General features: G+C 48.5%; 1 protein-coding gene across 8 annotated transcripts in view; it reads left to right on the top strand.

Annotated features, from left to right (window-relative positions):
* LOC120953322 (protein catecholamines up-like) overlaps nt 1–19,248 on the top strand; it is an 84,169-nt gene extending 64,921 nt beyond the window's left edge. For all 8 annotated transcript variants that reach the window (XM_040373149.2, XM_040373148.2, XM_040373151.2 and 5 more), the window contains 3 exons: nt 1,038–1,131; nt 16,143–16,476; nt 17,437–19,248. In XM_040373149.2, coding sequence (XP_040229083.2) covers nt 1,038–1,131; nt 16,143–16,476; nt 17,437–17,592 — 584 coding nt within the window. In that variant the 3' untranslated portion in view covers nt 17,593–19,248. The remainder of the gene's footprint in view (nt 1–1,037; nt 1,132–16,142; nt 16,477–17,436) is intronic.
* Nucleotides 19,249–26,538: the final 7,290 nt, after the last annotated feature.

Raw genomic sequence — 26,538 nt, 5'->3', positions numbered from 1 at the left:
ATGGCTGGAGATGCTCTTATGCAAGAGTACCAGAAAATGAAAAAAAAAAACGAGAATAATCTTATGCAAAACGAGTGAATTGATTTACAGATGCAAAACACCACTTTTGCTGGCAGTTCATCATGGTCCAATGGGGAGCCATAAACCGTTCAAAGTGCCCGCGTTTTAAAGCGTTTACTTTCGCGATTCACTGCAAGAAGGTATGCAAGGATAAAACGGCGGCTGTAAGTACTACCTCAAGAGCACTTACTACGCCACCTTTGGGCGCTCCTTGAACGACACTTCCTATGTGTGTCGGTGCGCTTGCAACTCACCGCCGACGCGCTCGGTCCACCTGGTGATGTGGGGTCACCCCCGGGCCAGTAAACCATAAAGTCTCGCCACTGCTGCCAATAGAAAGGTATAGCCCGGTACATATATCAGCCCGCAGGTACTTGTCGTAGCACCCACACCGAACGGGGTGCTGTTGGTGCCTGTCTTGCTTCCTGCTAGACGGCCCTGCGCGCATGGATGAATCAGCAGCGGCGGTCGAGTTGTGAGCCGAAATGGGTCAGGCTTCGGATCCCCACGCAATCGATTGTATCGTTGTATGTAATTGTACCGATGCAGGACATATTAGTACCAACCGCTGGCTTAAGAATTTATCCCATCTGATCACCTTACCGTGTGCACCTTTGGACGTTTGAGCAAAAAATCACCACCCGCTTCGAGTGCGAACCACTGCACTTACATAAAAGACACACACAAAAGTCAATCTTTAGCTTCCCTCCCATCCCCACATGTGTTGGCACGTTCCCGATTCGTCTCATCGTCTGTCGCGGTCGTCGTTTTCGTTTGGGTGTCAGCACCCGGCAGCGCTGCGCTGTGTTGTCCATCGGCACTAATTTTACTCACAGAACATCGAAACCACACACGCCACAGCACCCGCCTGGGTTGAAAATAGTGCTGCTGCTGCTTGTGCTTGAAATGAAAACCCACCCACAGATCCCCCGCCCCCCTCTTTACTAACAAAACTGATTGTTTTGCTTTCGTTGCAGATGCTCCCAACGATGTGCTGTATATGATATGTGGAGTCGTCATCGCCATGGTCCTCGTGGGCCTCATCATAGTTTTAGTTGCAGTTACGATCAGGTGAGTGTGATTTGCCGTTTTAGAACACGTTCTTGGCGTCCTCGGTTTTGTGTGCTGGCTTTGAAGCGGTTTAGAAAAAATAAAACAAAACTGATGCTATATTTATTAGAGGACACACCCTCTGAATTGATCCTGAAATACTGAGGTTCTCGCTTAAAGAGAACCGCGCAACAACAGTTCGACAGACAAACGTTGGAACTGTATTCTTTGTTGGAGGTTGTAGGTTTGGGGTTGATATGGCCTTGAAAAGGGATGACAATCACTATTACCCTTTCCACCTCCATTATCAAAGACGGCAGACATGGCCAAGACATGTACGGAGCGAATTCCACTACGAAATACGATCTTACATCCGCTAATGTAAATGCCAAACAGTGGAGCTTTTGAGGTTTGAGGCTAACGAGTGTGCGCATTTTTTGTTGCGGTTACTGGTGTTGGTGTTGGTGTTGTTGTTGTTACGACTAATAGTTTACAAACACGGCCCTGGGAGGCTATTTTAAGCTTCTGTTTACCCCCGCGTGCGGCTGGAGTGTGTTTTGCAATCGCTTGCCAACGATCCACTTCCACCAGCAGCGTTTTACTTTGTGGAGTTACCTTTATTTTTTTTGTAGTTGCCCTCCTCCCAACAACTACTGTTGATGAAGTATCTACGAAAGGTAAACGGGAAGTGGCTTGCGTGAAGAGTCAAAGCGTGTGAACACGCGAACCGCCCGGATTTGCCAAGGCCAGTGCCAGAGCTGGCGAAGGTACGGATGCGCTCCACACGCGCTTGAGGATGAGCCTAATCTCAAGCGGTAATCCCGACTGAAGAGGACCTGAAGAGGTCGTTTATCAAGCTCTTGAAGATTCTAATCGATTCGCTGATCCCCTCCAACCCATGCGCTTTCTTAAATTCAGAACTGAAGTAAAGCTTCGGTTCGATCTCAACCCAACGTCGGATGAAGAACTGAATTGTCGCTTCGTCCAAGCCTGTACACCTGTACTTGATTAATCGAAAAGCGTGGCACACAAGGATTCAAATGTTAACCCCCCCCCCCCCCCCCCCCCTTCTCGGTAAGGCGCAAAACAACATGGAAGACTTCTTTTTGTCTTCCCTCTAATCAAGATTTGCTCAAATTCTCAATCCCCTCGGGGAGGTCACCATCACCTCAGGAAGTGAACTTGGGCGGACCAAAATGTGTAAGCAAAAAACTAATCCCATGCGAAGAGCGATCATTAATATTCATCGGCGCATTTTGTACGGCGCGGTTTATGGGCGATCACAGCAGCGATGTCAGCAGCTCTTCAGACGTCGGCTGTGTGACGTCTCTTACCGAGCTGGCGAGGGTTTTTGTATACATTTGTGGGGTAATTGGCGACCCGTTCACGCTCGCATTCTGTGTTGTTATGGTTTGGTCCGGCAGCTTCGTTGCGGTTTGTACCGGTTTGGTGGCGCTGCTGCTTCCGCGCATGCTGGTGCGTAGAGAAGTGCAACGACGTGCGATCGCGAAGAACTCACCGCTCCTCCTTCGCGGCTTCTTTGTTGCTGGCCCGTGTCGGAAGGGGAATCGGTTGGGCCGGGAGGATGGTCGAGAGTTCGATCAACTCTTTCCGGTTGGTTTGTTTTGGATCGTGAAATGTTTATACGCCCGGGCACGGACCGGAGACCGTTGTTGTGCTCACTTCCGCGTTTCCAGTGCGTGTGTTTGTTTGTTGTGCTAGTGTGAGTGGTTTTCGGTGGCAGCCAGGTTCCGCTGGTACTGAAGTACCGTTGGGATTTATTCTCAACGGTGGGGGATTGTGATGGCGGCCAAGATAGCCCGTCGTGTGCGGCTTTGGATTTCCATTTTTTTATGTTACGGCAGAAGCGATAACGGACACTTGAATGCTCCACGCGCAGCTCCAATAACTACGCTTAGCTGGCGTCTAAGGGTGACTCCGCTTTCCCACAGAGCCACAAAGAGTTCCCTTTTGCCGCTTTTGTTACATAACACCGCAGACACTAGCGCAGCAGAAGCATCCTCATTCAGTGGCAACGTCACAGCCGAGGGTCACAGCGCTACTGATAGCCCAAAATGAGTGACTTTTGGAGAAATTTGAGCGGAGTTTCGGACCCCTCGAGGACTGGGAGATATTTCGGGTGCCACCGAAATACATCCACTTCAGTTCATGCGCCCCGCTTATGGGAATTTCCACATGGCAGACCGAATCCCGGTCCGGCCCAGACGACAACGTTGGTGTAATATAACGCCCCCGGCCAAGTGTCCAATTGTGTCCACACTAACGGAGTGGGAGTGCGAACTCAGCTCAGTCGTTTGCCTTTCGTACCCTTGGGGAGTTCTTCTTCCTCCTCCTCTTCTTCAGTTGTACCGGTATGGTGTCCGGTAGCAGTCGCGTGTAGCATCCGACACCAGGCCCGTAAAGTCTTCCGTAACGGACCGCGGGTGATGTTTTACGGGTTATTTTAAGCTCGCCAGTACCCGCACATTAGTACAGAACACTGGCCTCCAGGTCTAGGCGGCGAACCTGAGCTTCGCTGTTTTGCGCTTTGTTCTAGGGTAGAACGAACGCACGGTTGGCACGAGCGCGCTCTGGGGTGTTCGCTACGCTCTTCGAAGGTCAACCACGACAGCGGGACTGCCACCACACAACTACCAGGTCCGCGTCCAGTTAAGGAAACGCGTGTCGAACAATGCCATGTACAGGGCCCTGTGGTGATTGGAGAGGCAACGGGACCGATGCGGTTAGGCGGTGTTCGCGTGCGTAGTTGCAACAAATCGCCACCAGCGGGCGCGAGTTGCTTAAAGGTTGCTCAAAAGGTGCATTGGGGAGGAACGGCTGAGTGCACGACAAATGCACGACAAAACAAAAAATAAGAACCCAACGTTCTAGGTTGTGTGCGGTCTCGATCGACGGTGCGATCAAGCCCTGACCCTGCTCTAGATTCTAGAGCTCTCTAGCGCCGCCAGCACTGTTTCCGCTCCCGTTTCTAATGCCGATATGTGGCTGATTAGACACGACACGGGGGGTCGAGAGCTGCCCGAGCTTTGCAAAGCAAATTATGAAACATCAGCGTTCGCGCAAACACAGCGCAGTCGGTAGTCGGTAGGAGTTGTTTGACGGGGAGAACTACTTTATACGACTGCACATGCTCTCTCTCTCTCACCAGAGTGCAGTGTGGACACGGAACATACGGAACAAGTCTCGGCTGGATGGAAATTTCAAATGCCATTTGCAAAATGTTGTAGAACGAAATGAAACTGTTACGGGGGCGCTAAATCGTTAAATTCTCGTCCGCCACGTGTAGGGACTGTGTTTGTAAGCATTGTTTGGACCGTGCTTGAAATGTCGATTTTCTTCAACGCCTTACAACATCAAGCATGTGTTGCAAAAATTCCCTCGAACAGGTCTCGACGCCGGTTTCTCCCGGAAGAGGGTATGGTGGGGATGGTGTTTACAAAAAATCCCATTGTTAAAATGCTAAATTCGAAAACAAAAAATCCCTAGCATCTGACGACACCGTTTGAAATTCCAGCAACAATCAATACTGGTACACAAATAACTATACCGTCAACAACAACAAGAAAGTGGTCGAACGACTGGGAAACACGTGCGCTGTTAGAACGTAACGTTTTTGTCCGAAATGTTTCCTGCAACAGGCCTACGCCTTGATTTCGCCCAACTTTCAGCCGATTAGCACAAACATCGTCGAAATGACGCAGAACGTTTATTTGGACGTGCCGTTTCGCTTGGAGTTCGCAGGTTCCAGAAATCAGCAAACGTTCTAAAATCGGCTCTTGCGCGGCTTTTGCGTAATTGGCGTTTGCGCGCACACACGCCAGGCTATATTATCAGCCAGCAGTGGAAATTAAGCAAGAAAGTAATGCTCTTCGTTCACACCAGCCTCTGATACAGACCAGGGCAAGCCCGTCGTCTGGACCCATGTTGGTCGGTGCCAATCACAGCAGGCCCTGCTTTGCCCAACGATCAATCGTGCGCATCTATTAAGTTATTGTCAAAACAATCTGTCGATTTGAACGCTCCCGGGGGTCAGAGTTTAGGTATCGGTCGGGGGTCAGTCGGTATTGTTGATTGGCCGTTTCGGTGTTGATTATTTACGCGAAATGGCCAATTCGTTCAATTTGTGTCGACATTGGAGAAATTACGGAACATGGAACGCGGGTTGCTTCCGAAAGTGAGGTTAACATTGCAAATTGAAAGTGTCACAGCAACCCTTACGGTCGTGTTGCGACCAGCAGCTGCTGTGTGCCGTGTAGTGCAACCGGAAGGCTTTGTTGGTTGGTGTAAGCGAGGAGGAAGTTTATGTATTTTTGGCAAATGCCGGGTGTGCCACTAACTGATAAGCTGGATGGCAATGTTACTGCTTTCGCGATCAAAACGTGGGATTACTAGCATTAAGGGTTTAACAGTTGATAGTAGCTCACCACACCTGGGGTGTGGTTGTAAATTAACCGCGAGGGTTTCGTTTGATGTGTGACCGTTTATCGTTGGGTGCGGGAAGTTCTTAATCGAATGACATGAATGTCATTCAACTGATAAATACACCATATCTGCCTGTCGAGCAAAATATGTGAGCACGATGAGTCTTTCATGTGTTATTTTTTCTGAGCTTGTGCAAAGCTGCGTGATTCCATTTCCCCTTTCTTTTTTTTATCTTTTTACTGGATGCGATCAAATATGGCGTCAGGGGCAGCTTCGGGTCGGATCCAAACAAAGGCAACGGCTCTTTTTCATTTCGTGGCAGCAGGCAACATCGACTCTTCTTCGGGTCGATTCACCCATGCCCGCGCGCAAAGTTCGTTGATCATCCGGCCTAAGATCATTACCCTCGTATATAGGGCGCTCATGGCTCAATTATGCTGCTGAAGCCGATGCTCCCGATGGAGAAAAAAAGCATCACGGATCGAGTTCTGAGCAGCAAGGCAGACGGGCAGGCAGGCAGGCAGGCAGGCAGGCTACTCACGAGCGACCAACGGCTTTCGTAGGGACGACGCCTTCTGGAGCGCGTTTTGGGTGCAGGAGTTCCCATCCCTTTCCCGTTTCCCGAGCTGTGACCACCGCTGCATCGCTGCGGGACTTCCAGACGGCGGAGTCGCATTAGTCAGCTTCGGCTCGGGGTTTCGTGAGCAAAACGGGGATTACTCTCAGCTCGTGAGCGAACTGCTGCTGCTACGGCTGCTGCAAGCGATCATTCACCGACAGAGTTTCGATACAGAGCCGTTTCTCGCTGTCGTTTCCCCGCCGTCCATGCCTGTGCTCCGTTGAAGGCTCCGGGGTTTTGCGTTCGCTTTAGCAGGGGGAAACTCCAACAACTGGTTGGCCGTACAATCCCTCCCTGTAGACCTGCGGTTGATGCTGCCAGTCTGGGCCGCGTACAGTTGCCAACGTGCTCTCTCTCGGTTTTGTTTCCCTCCTGCTGCTGCTGCTGCTGTGTGTGTGTTACGGTCGGTTAGTTTCTTCGGTTAAAACTAGCGGTCCACCGCTGCTCGCAAACCAGTCCCCGACCAAATGTGCCTCTGAGCGGAGCGCGTGTAGCGAGCAACCACATTGCGTATAGCGCAGCCATCGCTGTGCGTGCCTGTTCGACGATCTTTGTGTGCGCGTTTCGCGTGTTTCGTGTGCATTCGTGCGTGCGTGCGCTTGTATGGTAGTGTGTGCTTGTGTGGAAGCGAATGTCATCAGCTGTTGGCGCTACCGCCCCCGGTTCGAGGCGCATACGTGGTGCGGACGGGCGTGTGCTATCTTATCGCCGCGGGCTGTGAGGGTCGCAACGTGGGACTGTTGCAGTAACAAAAAATAAGAGAGAAAGAAACGGGGCCACAAGCCAATGGTGCGCACTGTGCAGAGTTTTGTGCTAGCCGCGGGCCATTTTCTTTGTCCTCGGTCGAGGCGGACGTGTTCCAAACTCCACCGGATGGTGTGGTGGTGGTGGTCGTAAAGTTTCGCCGTTTGCAACGTCCAAAGTCCCCCAAAACAAGACAGCAGCAGCGTGGCCGAGCGTGCCGTGCATGCCGTGTGTTAGTGTGATCAAGCGCGATCTCGTACTGTGCAAAGCGTGGCATTGTTGGCCCGGAAGGAAAAGCAGGCGAAACTTCTTCACCGGGACCGAGTCGCCTCACAGTCGCCATTGTCTTTCGCTGGTGCTGTGTGTGAAGGTGTGGGCTCATTTGTAAAGCGAGCGCGCGCGCGCGCGCACACACCAAACGCTGCCCGATCGCTTGCGACGCATACTAACGGACTGTGCTTGTGTGGTACTAAACTGGCGACGACGCAGCACACTCGGATCGAGATCGGTCGCGCGCGCGGATACAGTGACAGATTGAGTGCTGTGACAGAACCGCACGGCAGTTTTGGTCGCGCTTAGTGTTTCTCTGTTCACGCATCTTTGCTTGTGTGCGTCTGAGAGTGTGTGTGAGGTGTAAAAACTCACCTCGACCGATCCACCGCACGTCTATTACCGTTATTGCTGGGTGCAGTGGTGCCAGCCAGTGCGAAAAAACAGCAAGGGGAGCACGATCTTAGTGATAGCAGCCGGGAGGGGTGGACTGTACCTGCTCCCTCTTTCCAACGTTCTGCCACGTGCACCGCGCCTGCAGCTGGCGATGAAGCTACGCGCCGCCGAGAAGGTCCCGCCGAGACCGCTCCACCAGCACCATCAGCACTGGAAGAACAGCTGATTGCTGCAGTTGGCTCCAATCCACCACCACCATCATCATCATCTCCACCATCTCACCCTCCCACCCCCCACTCCGGAACGATCTGCCCGTGAAGCCTTTACCACACACGCGGGACACGGAGAGTTGTTTGTGCAGCTCGTGCAAGGCTTTCCGTTTTTTCCGTTTGTATCTGCCCCATTCGTTTTTGCACGGTTGCGGTTCTCTCGCTCCCTCTCGATCGATCGATGGCCGCCATTTTTAGTCGTTCAGAGGTACAATAGTGGCAAAACGGCAAGAAACGAACAGCGGTGTGTGTGTGTGTCTAATCGTGCCTCGCGTTCGATTCAATACACGCGCAAAACTTTGGAGGCTAAAACCGCGCAGAGATTGTTCCCGGTGCAGAGAGTGTGTGTGTGTGTGTGTGCGTTCCCGTGGCACCTGGCAATGGTGTGATGCATTTCGTGCTGGGATTTATCTAAACCCCGAAACGGCCATCCCTGCCACAAGGACTGTGGACAGGCCAGCAGAGCCATCCTCCCCAACGCTCGTCATCGCGGACGGCTTTTGTGAGCGCAAACGTGGCAGTAACGTCGTCGGCTGGAAGTGCAATCTCGCACGCTTCACGATGGAGGAGGTCTATCTGTATCTCTACATGGAAAGGTAATGATGATCGACAGCAACACTTCACGGTCACCGCCACCCGCCATACACCATTTGCAAACAGCACACACACACAATGCTGCTGCTGCTGCTGCTCCACGCCATGGTCACACATCTTCGGACCTGCTCGGTCTGGCACGTGTCCCCCTGGTGGTCGGTGGAGCTGCATAGTTTGCTGGTTTGTAATGGTGATGGTAGTGGTGGTGGTGGCGGCAGTGGTGGTTATTATGCAATTTGTTAATCGAGGCCGTTGGTTAAAGTCCCCTGTACCCCCCCACTAAGGACGGAAAGTCCAGTGCAAACAATGCAGTAGCGTACTGATTCATCCGATTCCACTCGAAGAGCGAAAAGTGTCTAAGAAGCGATCGCTGACGAATCGTTCTAAAATTGGCCATTGCCTCAAAAGGTCTTGGCTTCTGTTCCGAGGTGGACTCGTTTTTTTTTTAACTTTTTGAAGTGGCCACCACTCATCTGCCCTGGTGGAGCACTTCAAACAGGTATGGCCGTTGGCCTGCAATAGCTTGAAGAAAAGGTGTTAATTGCTGCCTTAAGCAACGCACTCCGATCGTTGGCCGTTGCAGTGGGATAAGGGGTGATGTGAATTCCGAGACGGAGAGAGCACGGTGAATCATCAAACGTTAATATCGTTCCCCGTTTCCGTGCCGGCACTTCCCTTCCGATTGCTACAATTGAATGAAAAAAGAAGCTAATTGTGCAAGCGATGGAAACGGCCCAGAGCGTGGTTGGATGATCGTACCCCGGGATTTCTAGAAAACGATCGACGCTCCGGTCGACGAATAATTGTACATCTGTTCCTTCCAGCAGCTTCGAACCCGGCAGCGAAGGATGGATGGAATCAAACGCAGAGAGGGAAGTAACGGAGGAATAAACATAGATCAAACATAGAGCGGGAAATAACACTATTTCTGTGCTTGGGCTTGAGTTAACAGAGCAGATTGTCAGTAGTAAGTTTCTCAGAAGTTCTTCCCTTCCCCCAATGCACAGTTCGCTAACAAAAAGGAGGTTTCGCTTGCTCTGGAAAAGAGGCCAATGAATCAACCCGACCGAATGATCCCCTCGCTCTATCGCACGTTTCGAAATTGCAGAACGCATTTACAGTTCGATTCACTTTCTTCGCAGTAGTACCGTGGCAGCTTGCACAGGGGTGCACGCTTTCGCACACGGGGTGGTGTGCCAGCTGGTGTACGTAAACAGTCGAGCGGCAATGACGTCATGGGATCCGATCATTGTCTGCTTGTGACTGGCTGGATCAGGCTTACATGAAATCCGGGAAGAGGGGTCACACGCAGCACAACACGTACATCTGGCAAACGCGGTTTGACCGTTTGCACTAACTACAATACATCCTTGTTTTGGGCAATCCCCCTTTTACGCTAATGTTCGCAGGAAAAGATTCCACGTCCGTCAGTGCACTGACGGAGTAGATGATGTTTATTTCGTCAATCAGTTATTGGCACGTTGATTTTGGAGGTTTCTCATGTTTTCGTTTCTCGTTTTTACACCACACGATGTTATAATTGCAAAAAAATATTGCATAATTTTCATGCAAACTCAGGAGAAAGTGTTTGCCGCAGCAATGCGTGGTTCCTCCACCAGAGCGGGCGGATCAGTTTTGACAGCCCGAACTGAAGTTTTGACGTTGCACGAACCGATCGAGCGATCTTCATCTTTTCTCCAAAAGCTTGGAGAGGACTTGTGCGAATCTTCGTTCACAGTGACTCTCAATTAAGATCTCGCTGGCTTTTAAGGGGGGGAGTTACAATGAAGCGATCGTGCGAGACGATCGGTAACACCTTTTATCATAGCAGCACTCTGGCTAGCAACACTTATTAGTCAGCAAAAGGGCACAGTAACAAAATTCACGATGATCTAACGATTCCAGGAAAAATGTTAACGTAACTGCTCGACAACCCGGCGGACTGTTTGCGCAGTCCATTAATCAACTAATTCAACAATCGTATCGAAACACCTATCGGGGACCAGGTGTCGATCGATTAGCGGAAGATAAAAATGTCTGTCCTGTTTCCGATGTTCTGTGGCCTGTTGCACCGTGTTCGTCCGGCTTGTTCGCCGCAATGCTACTGATAATGCGCAGTGGTTTCAATGCACAGTCGGTCTAGACTTGAACGCAATTATGCCAAGCCGGCACAAGTAATCATCGCTGGACAAAGGTTATGTCTTTGGGGGACGGTTGCAGTTAGTTTAGTTTTTATTGTATTCTGGACCGGTCCTTGCACGATTCTTACCTCTTTGATCAATGATTAGCACTCGGGGAGTCACCCATCAATCCCATCACCCCTTCTGTGTGGCATTGTGTTAAGTGCACGATGGGATGGGACGTGGTGACGTGAGCAAAACCCACGGCCCACCAGGCGAGCCCCCAGACTCTGGTCAAGGGTTGGAAATGTTTTTCCCATTTTAGTCCCCACTAGAGAGCACAAACCGCTGTTTGTTTGCATGTTGTTGGTTAAGGTTGCTGATAAATTTGTTTTTGTTTGCTAGGCCATTTTCCAATGTTTCCCCCCCCCCCTCCTCTTGCTCCCGGTGCGCCAAATGCCAACTCCCGCAGCGCGATGGCAAATAGCAACGGACAGGCGCCCCACACCAGATCACAGATGTTTGAAGCTTTCACGTTCTTCTTGTTCATTTATATTTGCCAGCCGAAATGAGTTCCTCACGCGGTGATATAAATTTGTTAGCCTTATTGTTTATCGTGGTGCCATTTGCGTCGGCACTGCTGGCACATGTTACGCACGAACGCACGTTTCCGAACTCTATTCTTTGCCGAATTTAAGCGGCTGACCTTCGGGTAGATGGTGTGTTCTCACCCGCTAAAGTTACAGTTTTAATTTGTACATCAGCTTAACGGTGCTAATTCTTCCCAATTTATAATGTTCTTTTTATTGTGATTCATTGTGAACTGCCGGCATCGCTACGGCATGATCAGGAAAAGAACGTTTAAACCCCATTGGGAAAGCAAGTTCTCACGCTTCGTCTCACACGAAGGTCACAGACACGCAGCGCACAAGAGGGCGGGACAAAGGGAGTCTAAATTTTCGACGAGGTTTTGATTAATCAGCGACAGCGAATGGAAAGCGAATGATGAGGAGAAAGGCAAGGGCGGCGGCACAAGTTGCTTAATGAAGCAATAACCGCGAACCAATTTGTCGACATTGATGTGCGGTCAACTGCCCGCCGTCTCCAGTGATAAAGCCGCTTCATAGTGGCTATTACACAGTCCGATAGGAGACCCTTTAACTGTACCATTTTGCATCTAATTCTTGGACCAGCTTCTTAGAAAACGGGGCACGATAAGGCCGGTTTGTTTGAGCAGACGGGACTTAGGTTTGGAAGTGCAAGCCGACTGATTTTAAGACTACAGCAAACCCTGCCGCGATCAAAACATGTTTTTTAACCGTCGCCTGATGTTTGTTTTCTTCAATGTGAGGAAGATCGTGGCGAGGCGGGTGCTTGCGGGCACTGTTCCGATTTCGCAACAAACAACGGCCGATGATGGTTCTGTCGGTTACGACGTCAGTAGGTCGACAAACAGCAGGGAAACAGAAGGGATTGAGCCAGAGTATCATATCACCCTTTCTGCCTGAACGATGGCGTCATTGTCCGCGAGAAGCGTCTTCGGGTTGGTCGTTGAATAATGGCGTTCTTATCTAAATCGGGGCCGTTGGTGCCGCGGACCAAGGTTTTCATGAATGAATTTGTTGTGGCGTTGTGTGGTTGCCCCGAGACTTGCTGCGCGGGGCATGGGGCGACCAAGGTGATGTTGGGTTATCAACAAATTTATAACTAACCCTTAGCTCCGATGATGCTCTCGGGCGGAAGACGTTGCTGTTCGTGATCGGTTTGTATATTGGTGAATTTGTATCAGGCCATTGCTCTGTTGTCTCCGTAGTGTACGAACTGTACGAAGGTGTCTGGAAGTGAAGTTGCGGCGTTAGATAGATGGAGCAGGGTGGGAGCGACAGGCTGTCATAATTCCGACAACAGGCCACACGCTTTCAGGGATGCAAGTACATTGCACTGTCATTGAGGTTTACAATGCAAATTAGTACTAATACTGCATCCGAATGACAGGCTTGTCTAGGCTTCGCTAAGCCCCCGTAGTGCCCTATCGTCCGCTTTGCTGCCCGTTCTTCCGCATGTTCATTGACGATTAGAGCGAGCGTGTTTTGCATTTGCATTTGTCACCAACTTCCCGACCGTTATTATTTACTTCCTAACTCATAAAAGAAGCCGAGCCAATTAGCACGACAGGTTCACCCGAACTCATCATTCCAGTACTGACGATGTACGGTGACGATTGCGCGGATCAATTCCAGTGTCTTCAGTATGATCGCGTTGGCACCTCCGATCATGGCAGTATCTTTCCATTGCACAATGTTCAAACATCGAATAAATATGTTTGTTTCCCCTCAAATACGCCATACGTCAAGGCTAGGGCGGTGGTAACAGTGGCTGACTCAGCGCGGATAGCACGCGCCCAGTGGCTGATTGCCCGTAGACCTTCGGGCCTGCCGGATGTCACACATATGTATATCGAGGACACGTAATGTGCCACGATTGCGCTGCACTGGCCAACGAAACGTGCCCATTATTACAGTGCTCCAGTGCCATTGTTTGGCACTGCTGGACCAATGCTACTAGGCAGCAAATGAGCAATGGTTGACGTTTTGAAAGGGGTTATTACGACTTCAAGACGAAGATCAGGCGAAAGTCCGGTCACAGTGGTCAGCGCACACGCGCTAGGTTTAGCTGATAAGGAGCTGTCCAGTTCCGGATAGCACATCCAATGTTAACTAAAGGTAGGTTAAAAAGGTATCCACGAGGAAGAACGAGTTTAGGAGATGCGGGGCAAACCCTCGGGTAATGTGTTTTGTCCAGTGCCGTAGATAAATGGTGTCCTACCGCTTTGAAAAGATAATGACACTGGCGTGCTTCTTCGTCTAGCGCTTGGGTTCTCTTAAGCCTGTATGACGTTAATTAACTTTTAAGCAAAAACAAGACAGTTGACGACCGGTGGGCCAGGTCGATCGATTGGCCGCGCATGCATAATGCAGCTCGTTGGTGCAGTGGAGAGTTTAGGACTCCTTCTCCCGCCGCCGGATAACCGGTTCCGATCGACCTTGAGTACGTTTTCGTATCGATCGAGCGGCGGGTCCGGTCGAAACATGGGCCTGAGCCCGGGTGTTCGCCTCTCCTTTGTCTGTGTCCGTTGCACTTGAACTTTGTCGGAAGACACCGCTCTGCGGCGGTGACTTGCGAGACACGTCCGTCCGTCCGTCCGTCCGTCCGGCACTTTGAGATTGGATTGGGACGTATGGGCGCGCTTGTCCCTTGCAGGTAGTTTTATGTTACAAAAGGTTGCAAAGTATGGGAGCTGGAAACGACTAGTCATAATACCAACCGATTCCAGTTCGCACTGGGCGCAACCCGTCAAAGTGCGCCCCTCCTGGGTTCCTGCATGTTTTATGACTCAGTAGCTTCAGGTGAAACTGTGTTTTGTTTTTTATCTGTTGTTATTGTACTTGAATGAGTGTGTGTGTGTGTGTTTTACTAATTAATTTCTATTGTTTTTTACTGCCACAACACACACACACACACAAACGCGGGTACCGATACCGTGTCGGAAAGTTCCGTTCCACTTTCCCATTGGGCCGTCACCAGTAGTAGTGGTGACGTTACGCGGATTGTCGTATTACACGATGATTGTTTTGCTTTTTTCGTGCCGCTTACCAACCCTTACGCGCTGTAACCGTACGCCCGAGCAAAGCGTATATATTCCGCATGGAATACTACTACGGCTTGCGTAGGGCCAGGGCTTTTCGTACGCTGTGCGCGTGTGACGTCAGTGCGCTTGGCGCAGAGTATACGCGCGCAGCGGGCCCCGGGTTGTGTTGTGTGTATGGAGTGTCAGCGCGCTCCAACCAGCAGGGCGGTGGAGACCGGGCGCCCTGACGATGGTTGTATGCGTATGCCCTGCCCTGTTTGTGTTCGTTCGTGTGCGGTGTGTGGTGATTGTATACACGCAGAGCCGTTCGCGATCGCTCGCTTCGCGGCATCCCGAACGCGAGATATAAAAATCGAACTGCCGACGGCGCTCCGAAGCAAGTCGAGTACGAACCGTCGCATCTAGCGGACACACAAAAGAGCGGCCGCAGAGCGCGCGAGAAACAAACACTGTGTTAGAAAGCACTACTTACGCGCGCCCTCGAATCCTCCACACGGTGCTGTGTGTGGTTGGTGAATATTTCAAGCGACGTCATTAGAGAAAGGCTAGCAGCAGGAAGCAAATAACAACCAGTACAAACTCAAACAAGAACACAAGTTACAAACGGTTACAATCGGTGCGAACTGATAGTTTCAGTAGGTTCGGGTGTTGTGTGCGTGTGTATACGAAGGCAAGTGTGCTGTATCGCGTTGCGACCATTTCGAAGGTGATTATCGTTGGCGTTACACACTTTGACTTCACAGTGCAGTGAACGAACCGCACCAGTGACATTAGCAAGGACAAAGCCCCGTCCCGTCTAGCTCGGTGTGGGAAAAGCAAAGTTCGAATCAAAGGATACACGGTCACCCGCACCTACCCCCATTGGCTCGGTCGGTGCTGACGCGAAGGCTCGCGCACGACCCGAAAATCGGGCCCGAAACCGAAGGGAAGGTTACGGATCGAGCAGCGTGTTTGCCAACAGCCCGCGGAAGCGCACGCTTGGCCTGGCAAATCTGGCATGCGGCTTAAGCAAAACTCGGGTACAAAAGGCGCTCGATTCAACGGTCCGCCCGACAGTATAGCGTGTGTAACGTGTGAGTGCTCTGGGAGCGTAGCCACGGGAAGAAAGGACACTCGAGCCATTGGAAGGATCGTTGTGGTACCGGTCAGGACACACAGAAACATTTTGGGTTGCGTGCATCTGTGTATTTGAGTGTGTGTGTGTGTTTTTTTTTTGTTCTATTACTCTCTCACGCTCTCTTCCAGAGAGTTTGTGAGTGTTTGCGAGTGTGATTGCTCTCGTGGGTTTAGAGAACGTAACGTGTAACGTTCGTCTGCCAACACGCCTGCTTAGAAGCGCAAACAGTTGAGAGGAGAAGAACACAACGTCAAGAAGAAGTGCAACCAGAAAATGTCCTCCAGCTAAAAACGGTCTCGCAGTACCAACCGGATCGGGGTTTTGTTTGGGATAAAGCAACCAAAGCAACCCGTGGAAATTCTAGTCTGAGAGCAAAGTGTATGAGCTGACTGTGTGTGACAGTTCTTTCCAAAAGTCTTGAAAATATTTGGGAACCCAAATTTCTCTCCGTGTGTGTGTGTTGTGCCTGTGCGAGTGTGACTCGTGTTTAATCAAAACTACCCACCAAACGGGAAGCAAATTGTCTGTGATATTGCGTTGAGGGAAGAATTTGCTATTGTGAAAGGGTGCTGCGACAGCATTAAAAACCGGGTTGAAAAACGCGTTCCTTTTGTGAAGCTGCTTAAAGCAAAACAATCAAAAAAAGACAGTATAAACATTATCGCAAAGCTATCAAGAAGCAAACTAGAAGTTCCTTGTTGGCAAAGCCAAAAAAAAAAAAAACAACACAAAACCGACGCGCCAAGATTAACGAGTTCAGGAAAATGGTTGGAAGCAACGGTACCCTAATGACGATGCGTCTCGTCCGCAGTAAGCTGAGAAAGCGGGAAGAGTCGTCGACGGTGAGCCCGGTGACGGCGGGCAACGTGGAGGCGCCACCGCACCACCACCACCACCACCATAACCATCATCACCAGCATCATCACCCTCACAGTCACCATCAGCTGCATCACAACGGAACCAGCCATCCTCAGCAGCAGCAGAACAACAGTAGCAGTAATCACCATCACCAGCAGAACGGCGGCAGCAGTCCGGAAACAGGCTACTCCGTACCGACGCCGATAGCCTTCCGACAGAGTCCGTCTACTGTGTGGGTCTTTCCACCGTTACCACCGCAGCCCAACATCTACAACGCCAGTAGTCAGGTAAGCAGGGGGAACAAAATCATCCAAATTGCATTTTAGAGTTTAGAATTTCCACACCAATAGAACTGCGAGACACCACACATACACACACCACGCGCATCCTTTTGTGTGTGAGTGAGTGCGAGTATGTGTATGTGTAGATTTTGAACGAACCCATCAGTCGCTTGGTAGGCCTTGAACTCGCCCTCGTTCGATGTGGCTGTGCAGGGCTCTTTGCTGTGGTGTTTTTTTGTTGCTGCTTCCTGCACTTACATTAAGTTCAGTGCCCCTTGGATCTCTCTGTGTCTGAGGTCGCAGGGGAAGCGCGAAGCAAGAGCAGCTGGCTGGCCCGGGTCCACACTGTGAGCGCCTTCTTCCTCGCCTGCTCGCCAGACGGTCAGTCCCTGTCAGCCCGAACAGGGAGCGCGACAGAGAGCATTGTCCTTTTCGGGGTACGAACGAGCAGCGCAGACGGGCGCCCGGATGAACGTACTGTGCAAAACGGAACAAAAAACCAACGCTCCAGACAGGGGCGCGCACGGAAAGATTAAGAGAAAAATCGAAACAAAAATCTAAAGCACTTGAAATTGCTCCGCTGCCGATCGAGCCTGCGTGAAGAAGACAGTGAGCAGACAACGGTGTGAAGCTATGGATGAGGTTCGGTTCATTCGGTTTTCAAGGTTTTCTCGGTTAGCGTAGCTTCCGGTTTGGGAACTCGATTTCGGCGGTCATTGAAGCTGCCAGTCCCCCAGGGGGCATGCACAGTCCCGCGTCCAGACGAAGAATGAAAAGAGAAGGTTGGAAGACGAATGGAATTGAAGTTTTGAATGTGAAAACATCGACGGGACACAAGGGTGAAGCAAACGCGACCGAAGCGCATCCGCAGTTGTTAGGGCTCCTCTTCAATGCACCAACAAGCCAACCGCGCCGTACTAATAACGCTCTTTCTCTCTCTCGCTCTCTCTCTTTTGTTCCAAACAGGACGCGTTAGTACATAACGAGAAGACCGGCTTCAAGGGACTGAAACGTCAGCTGTCCGGTCGTTTCAAGCGCCTGGTATCGCGGAAAGCGCACGAGCCCGCCCCAGTTATACCGCCCGAGCTGAAGCCCCAGCTCAAGACGATCTACGTGTATTAATCATAATGATTTCCAACAACTTTAGCAGTTAAGCGTCGTCGTCGTCGTCCAGGGCGGCACAACACAAATGATAAAACGGCTAGGCGATGCGGCAATGCGGGCGGGCAACAGGGAAAAGGATGCAAACGCCACACTATCGGTACGAGACGAGGGTTGTGCAACACACCTCTCTCCCGCGATAGTGTTGGGAGTTTGTCCCCCCCCCCCCCCCGCCGTCCCTATCCCCTATTGCCGCTGCTAGATGCTAGATTTCCATTCCTACTGGGTGTAGAGCAAGTGTGCATGTGTGTGCTAGGAGGTTTTCTTTTATATTACTAGTAATGTTCCACGGTATATTTTTTAACAACCCTTATCACTCTACCCCCTACCCGTTTGCAAGACTCCTCAACACACAACACACGCCCCATACAAGCGGTCGAGTATTCGAGGTGACGCGAGGTCAGGAGTGTTTTAGGAGCTTAAAACTATTTAATTTATTATCTTTCATGTGTAAGCAAAAGTCGCGCCTTCTAAAAGAAAAAAAAAACGGAACAAAACTCACCCCATCCCCCCCGCACGTTCTACTAGTGCACAGCAGCTCTTATTTTCGACATTATCGGGGCGTTTGCTCTTGTTTTGTATGCCCGTGCAGTGAGTGTGTGGGAAAACGTAAGCGATTAGTAAACGAATATTTCACACTCTGCGATCCAAAAACAAAAACCCAAAAAAAAAACAGTACACTCAGACACAGCCGCATGTTTGCGATGAACCGAACGATTCTTTTGTTTTAGTACAGACAGAGCCCATTCCTGGCCGAGGAATTACAAACTACAAAACCCCTGCTTCCCCACTAACTATGAAATCCAAACCAAGGACCCTGCGTAAGGCGAAATCGAACGAGAGCGGCAAAAGGGTTTGCTTTGCCCTGTCCGTGTGTGTGTGTGCAGTTTACGCGTAACTTGAATTATTCGGTGCTAAAGAGAGAGAGAGGGAGACGCTAGTGTTTATTAAGTATAAGTTTCATTCCACACCCTTGTGATCGACACAGTTTGTCCAAACCATCGAACTAAAATATTTTTAACAAAAAGAAGAAATAGTACGGGCAGTTGCAAAGTGGCCCTTTTCTACCGGAAACAAGTGAGCGAGTTTTTGAAAAGTAGTGTAGTTTTTGTTTTTTCGTTGTTTTTTCTTAATTCTCATCCATCGTGACTGCACATAGGACTGGGTTTTGGGCCCTTTTTGCCATGCAATGATGTACGATTGCTTCCTTCTCATTTTTGAACGCGGTACCCCTTGGTAAAATTCCCCCCCCCCCCCATTCTCTCCCCTTTCATCTCTTACCGGGGAAGCTTAGGTGCAACAGAAATTTTGTGAAACAGTCATTATTTCAACTAGAAACTGCAAATTAGACGACAAGACTGACACAGAAAGGCAGCCACAGGAGAAAGAGCGTTGCACAGCAAACACAATTTTCTTACACTTTCTTTCCATCTATCCCCCCCCCCGCCACACAGTCCTTCGGGATTCGTTTTTAGAACGGAAACACTAAACGCACATACTGCACACATGTATAGGAGCTTTTAGAGAATGAGAAAAACAAACAAACAAATCCGGTAGTTAGACAAAAGTTAGAGCACAAAAGAGTAGGAGTGTAGGAGGGAGTGCACGGCGCAACAAGAAAAGCTAGCAAACAAAACAATGGTAAAAAAGGCAAAACAAAAAAAAACGGAAATAGTATTAGGATGTACAATTTATTCTGAAATGGTAGAAGCATGTATAGACGACTTATGGACCATTGCCTAACCTTCACCGTGCTATGCGTTGTTTTTTTTTGTTTTGCGGTTTGTTTTAACATGATATGAAGGCGACGGCCTAACCACAATCCAAGTATGTGTGCGAAGGGCCACGAGAAGGGCAAAGGCTACTTAGGTGCCGTTGAAAGCAAGCGAGAAAGTAGATTATCTGTGTACTAAAGTGAGAGAGAGAAAGAGAACGAGAGAGAAACAAAGAGAGCTGGCTATAACATGGCCCCCTTCCCCTACCCACCCGGATCGCGAACAGAAGGGATCGCGTACGATTGCTTGGATGTACAGGGGGACGATTCCTTCGAATCTCTACACTGTAATAACGGTTCATTTAAACCTTCCCTTCTGTTGAGCTACGTCCACGGGGGGGATGCATGGGGCTGCAAACACACCGGTTCGAAACGGGGTTTTTTTTTCTAGAGCATTTGTGCTCGTTGTGTTTCCCTCTCTTCTGTTTTTAAAGTGTAGGACACAGTTGTGCTATTTGTGTCCCCCTTAGCCAGGTGAGAGAAGGAAGTTCACTCACATTGAGTGCTCGCGATAAGATGGATAAAGTTGGGGTCGCAATGGTCGGCAAAAGATGAAGAAAGGCAGAAAGAATAAGAAAAACATTAGAAAGGATTAGTAGACAAGTGTACTTCGACAGCACAGCGCTTGACTAAGCGCGCGTGTGTGTATGTGTGTGTGTATGGGAGGGGAGATTAGGGTGAAAAGGGCTCGTGCCGGATCAGGCCGAATAAGCAAATTTGTATTTTTAGTATTTTAGTGAAAGCGAAGGAAACGGTGCAAGAAGATTGTGACTCTGCAAACATACGCACACACACACACATGCAACTGCATACGACAGTACACAAGTGATGCTAGTAGATGGCATGATTTTATTGTGTGCACAGCGTGTGGACATGCTTGTTGTGTGTGTGTGAGAGTTGTGAGGAAGGCATTAGTTGCGATGATAACATATGTGAGGAATAATGATGATGATGATGATTACCTAACAGTGTAAGTGATGATAATTATAATTTAAAATATACAACAAAGAGCTAAGAAAATGCGAAAAGAAAAGTAAAAAAATGTACTTTGTTTTATTTTAAATTTTCCGTTAAGAGGCTCCGAACAATTTTTGTTGATTGCATGGGTTATGTTTGCGGTTTGTATGTGAGGTAAGTTGTGCAAGGAAGAAAAACGAAAGAAATTCGATATTATTTCGTTATCCTTTTCATTTTAAATTTTAGAAAAAATACGTATTATAAAAATTAAAAATCAATTTCACGCAAAAAGTCTAATTCTCAAATGTTTTGTTTCGAATATAAACAAATATAAAAAGTTGGAAAAAAATGGAAAAAAACTAAAGTAACGGCATAACGTCTAACGTATAACAGTTTCTACTGTTATATAGTTACTGTTCTACACATCTATTGTATAACAGTATTTTCGTCTAACAGATGTCGTAACGCTAGCCGAGACATCAACCGTAACGCGTCGGCTGAAAAACGGTCAGTAGATGGCGCTGGGCAGAAACGTCGTTAGCTTTTCGAATGTTACAATAGGTGGCGCTAGGGAGGAGTCTCAAAAAGTATCGTTATGAGTAAGTAGTATTGAAAAAAATGGCCATTTTTGCATTTGATTTGATTTAAATAAAAAGCATAGAAATAAAGGCAATCATTGTGTATATCATTAAAATCTACTGTTTTTGTTGTATTTGTAATTGTATTTGAAACTATAACGGTTCACTTTTACTTGCCATCGATAATTATACTAATTATGCCAAATATCACACTCACTCACGAAATCATCGTAAAGAGTAAATGCAATGAAGATAAACCGAGCAGCTTGCACGGCTTTAACTAGAATGCTCATTTTAACATATCTCGATACATCTTTCCATGTGCAAAGAGTGTGCGCTCTCTCTCTCTCTCTCTGTCTCTCTATCTCTCTGTCTCTCTCTTTCTGCCTCTCCCTGGAAGCTAATCTTTCCACACTGGCTTTCCCCGTTTCACGCAGACAAAACGCGAACAGATCCTTTAACGCGACAACGCGCAGGAACGAAAATTATATGTGTTTAGGCTTTATTAAGTTAGAAGTCAAACTGTATGCACGCCACACAAGACACAAGGGGGGAAAACAGAGCTGGCTGCAAAAAAAGCAGCCGCGAAACACTGCCATGGAAGGAAGATCTAAATTATCGATAATGAGCTGTCTCGCTGTCTTTTTACCATTGCCTTCACTGCCCCCCGAGCCGAGCTCCACAGATCGTCACGAGCAGGCCGCTCTAGGCAGTGCCCGTAAGAGTCTGCCCGTCTTCGTTGGCGCGAACGTGTCGGGCAGCGGCACCACCGCGTGTCGAAGATTGGTCGATCGATCGGGGCCCACCGATAGGAGGTTTTCCACTGCGCTACAATTTTCACCGCGAACCGTTCCGGGAAGACGCAAAGGGCACACGGTGGGTCGTCAGAGAGAAAGAGAGCGATTGCGAGTGAAAATGGACGCGAAAGGACAGTAGTTGGTGTAGTCGCCTATCGTCCGCCCTATCTGCGAATTGGGCTGGGAAATAGCACCAACCATCCAGCCACGACCCTGCCCTTTTGCCAATGCCATGCGATGGGCAAGGCGTTCGTTATGCTAATAGGTATTATCAGCTGGGTGCACCACGGCTTACCACTAACTCATTAACTCAGGTTAACGCGGGACAGGCAGTGCAGGGTGTGCAGAAGTACTGCGGCCATCTTGCAGCTTGCGAGGGTCGTTTGCGATCGGATCGGATTCGGATCGCATTTCGCTCATGCGGGAAGGGAGGTGGGTGAGGGAGGGAGTAGTGTGCACAGAAGCCCCGTGGCCCGCGATGGTAATCATGTCAAGCGGACTCCTCCACTTAGCCCGCGTGTCGAAACGGGGACTGTTTCGCTTGTTAGTGCGAGGTAGGTGGTGGTGGCGGTGTGCGCTCCCGGACGGATGTTGACGCGATTAAAGAGGCGAGCGCAATTTGTGGCTGCCGATCTGCTGCCGGGGAACGTTTGTTTTGCTGTAGTGTATCGATAGTGACACTACAGGGTGGATTAGCAATGGATGGCAGCCATGTGAGGAAGGCGTGGGAGCGACATAATGTGGCATGTTCCGCATCTAGTAGCACATGGATGTAGTACAATTTTAAATTGTTTACAATTGTTCTATGTATGCTCCTGGATAGGCTTAGATAGATATCCAAATGGCAATTCATTTAAATCAGGCATGGTATTCTCATCCAGCTGTTGCCTGTTTCGTTGATCAACTGTGAGTCAACATAATAAAGTTACCTGCGAGAAGTATTTTGCAATTTGAACTACTATCCCATTCCTATTGGATTCCTGATGAGCCCATCAATGATGCCGTAAAGTCCAATTCCCAACATGTAATGTTCACTTCCAGTAAGAAAGAGTCAAGCAAGTATCCCACATTGAACAGAACCGCCTGAAGAGCCCTGTTCAAGAAGAAAACTCCAAGGAGTGTATAAGAAAAAGGTACCGAATATTATTGTTAGTGTGGTAAATTTTACGGAACACCTAGGTTGTGTCCAAGATAGTTTTCTTTCCTAAATTTCAAGAATTCGAAGAAAAATTTCACGTATCAACTATTTTAAATCCTTCCAGATCGACCAAACACCAACAGCCTGTACATATCAACCAAAGTCTATATAATACAGAGGTCGAGTCGTCCACAACATTTGATCAAAAAGCTTGGGAAAGTTTTGACAGCTGGATGAAAAAGCTTCATTAGTTTCATCGTAGCATACATTGAGGTTTAAGTTGTTGTGCATGCATTGGTCTGAATGCATTTTCGGTCATTTTTACATCGTTTGTTCGTAATATTGTACTTCAAAAAGTTAACGAATATCAAGAAAAGATAGAATTATAGTTCAATTATTGATTATAACAAAATCAGTGTCCAAAATTAGGACGAAATCATGTGCAGCTCAAGGGGACCAAAGCTAATAGGCTTGTTTCCTGATTTTATTCGTTTTCAAGTGATGAATTAGTGGAAAAACTTCTCCATGCGTTCATGCTCCAACGTAAATGAGAAGGAAATGTATAGTTACACTAGATTTTGTGCAGCAAAAAGCACAATTGACCCTAAAAAGTGTTTGGTTGTGTGGAATCGCTCACAAACTTTTTCATATAACTGTCAAAAACAAGCTTTCAATATGGTGGACCAAAACCGAGCTATGCATCGACCTCTGTATTATATAGACTTTGGTATCAACCAAGGTCAACCTTAAATAACTACTGGTCAGACTTTGACAAAACTTAATTTCACAGCTAGGGAGTCCGAAGTTGCTTAGTAACTCATGCAAAGTCCTTAGCAACCATAACTCCCTATCTGCCAATCTCCATAGAAATCTCAATCCAACATGTCTACCAAAATCAAACCTAGAACTCCACCTATACTTTAGTTACCTTGGTGTGAACCAATGTCCATAAATTACAACCGCCCTCCGTCCGTTCCGTTTACTTTGACAAAGTTCTTAGTAACCATTTATCCATAATTGTCATTCTGCCGTACCGATGAACTCGTTCGTCGAAAAACGTTCGTCGCTAATCAGTTGGACAGGGTCGTACCTCTAGGTTGGGTAGTACAAAACGAACGAGTTCACCGGTAAGGCTGATTCTCTATAGAAATTTGTTGCTATCACGGTGTCCAAAATTAAAGCCATAATCAAGGTGACTAGATCGAAGACTAGAGGTGAGATAATGGTTCAGATTCTGGTGGGATGAGATTATGGGATTTCTTTAGAGGGGAGGGTTGCAGCAGGGTTTGCGGGAAACCTTGCATTCTCCGAGTGTCGAACAAAGATTTGTCAAACTAGCCGAGACGAACCGATTTGCAGGAGTTCAAATACAAAAAAATGCTCTTTTTAGAATGATTAACAAAGCGTTTGTTTAAACTTGAAGTGTTTTCGGCCTGTCAAATAGTTCATTTCGCTGTGTATTCGACTCCGTGTGCTTGTTCCATAAAAATATGGCAAACAAAATTCACCGATCCTTGAGGAACTAAGCAAACCATGCTTCTACTACTTATCGCGCCCATCGTCAGCGTTCCTGGAAACGGGTAAGGGGGCAGCGTAGGGCACATCGCGCGCAGTAGCATGAACATAAGCACACACACACACACAGCCACAAAAGTGTCGGGGTGCAATTAATTTGGCGTTGCCTTTTTTGTGGTGGTGGGGGGGGGGGAGAAGGGAATCGTCCAAAAAACGTGGCGACCACGCATTCAAAAGAAGTGCCGAAAGATCATTTAGGGTCGCCGCGTTGCCGTGCGGGCTTCCTTTTGTGCGTTGGGTGGTGGTGGTAGCGGTGGATCGTGTATCGTGCGGCCAAAGCATCTTGTTTTGCCTGTCGTTTATCTTTCACCTCCGATCCTGCACCTCGATCGTGCGCACTTTGAAGTGGTGGTGCGTGGTTTGCTTGCGTGTATGTTTTCGTTCCTTTGCGCAAACCTCGCGGATGGGCGGATCCGGCGTGGTAAGGCGAAAACTACGTCGTCCCTTTCGGCTTTCCGTCGTCCGTTAGACAGTTTCTCGCCAGACTGGACGACTCGAGAGAAGCTTTTGGAGTGCACCGATTACCGAGGCACGGCATATCTCGTTTGTTGCGTTCGTTTGAAGAGCGCGTTTGTGGCCGTTTTTTTTCCTTTCTTTTGAGTGCGATTTTTTAGTCACAGCCTCCTGAGAGAGGTCCACTGCAGTCCAGTTTCAAAGTATCGAGTCGCTTCTTGAGGCAGGTTGTTGGTTGTATTCCACATTTTAACCGTTTTGGCCAAATAAGCAGAAGAAAAAAACTCCCGCGTTTTTTTGAATGGGCGGACTCTGGGTTGTTAGTTCTGTCCGGTTCTGTGGTTGTGCAGCAGCTCTCGTTTTTGGTTGATCTTGGTTTTCTGGCGGCACCGGTTTTCCATCACTGCATCTGAACGATGAACGTTGAACCATCCCAAGGGGGCAACGCCGATTAAAGTAAAGAAGAATTGCAATTGTAAGCGGAAGATAGGGTTGCATGGAAACGGTTGCAACCGTGAGCCGTAGTAGACTGCATGACGACAGCTTTCTCTCAAGCGCGATGCTGTTCACCGTTCGGTTAGCACTACTATGGCCGTTGTATGAGCAATGTCCAAGGGTTAAAAGTGCAAAACACTATTGGAGGGTTGAAAATTTCGTTTAAAAAATGCACAAAAAGTTGAATATTGTTTGCTTGTTTTATGTTAAAAAAGATATATTTTTGATAAAAAACCCATTGTTGAGCAATTATATTTTTCGAATCGTGTTTTTCATCCCATAGACATCAGCTTATAATATTTACTTGGTTTAATGGATCTTTGTCCTACGTAATGGAGATCTTTTGGGCCGGTCTGGTGGTACAGTCGTCAACTCGTACGACGTAACAACATGCCCGTCATGGGTTCAAGTCCCGAATAGACCGTGCCCCCATACGTAGGACTGACTATCCTGCTATGGCAACGATAAGTCACTGAAAGTCAAGCTCACTTCACTAGTGGGTGCAGACAGGCCTTGACCTACAGCGGTTGTTGTGCCAAAGAAGAACAAGAAGAGAATGGATTTTTCAATAAGAATGAAGTGTTAGTTAGTTTTTCAATGCAACAATAAAAGGATATTCGAATACGATAGCGAACATACAATAATGTGAAGATTTCTCGAAAGAGAGGATTAATCGAGGATTACTCGGTTCAGATGGGGGTAGTACTACGTAGTGAGTTTCACCGACAGGCCACACGGAGGACTTGTCCCTCGGCAGGAGTCGCAGAGTCCTAAGCGGCGAAGGATCAAACATTGTGGATATATTCTTCGACTTTTTGCCCAATAACCAGTACTTTCCGTTAGTTTTTTTTCGTCCGAAGAGGGTGTTTAGCTCAGAAATCTGGAAATGTGGATCTATCCTATTTCTAATTTAATAGAGAGATGTAAACTCCCTTTCATTTCTACCCCATTATTCGTACTAGTTTGATTGGCAGGGTTCTAGGAATAATGCCACGAATGGAAGGTAAACAGAACGGATGCAAGGATTGTTGGAAAAGGATTATCATCCAACGCTGGTTCGCTTTTCCAGTCGCGTTTAAAGGGTCATGCACATTTAAACTATTGCAACAAAAAGCAACAGGATCGATGTAAGTAAGAACA

This window comes from Anopheles coluzzii, chromosome 2, assembly GCF_943734685.1.
Source record: "Anopheles coluzzii chromosome 2, AcolN3, whole genome shotgun sequence".
Lineage (NCBI taxonomy): Eukaryota > Metazoa > Arthropoda > Insecta > Diptera > Culicidae > Anopheles > Anopheles coluzzii.
The sequence above is the reverse complement of the archived record's forward strand: the minus strand, read 5'-3'. Positions and strand labels throughout refer to the sequence as shown.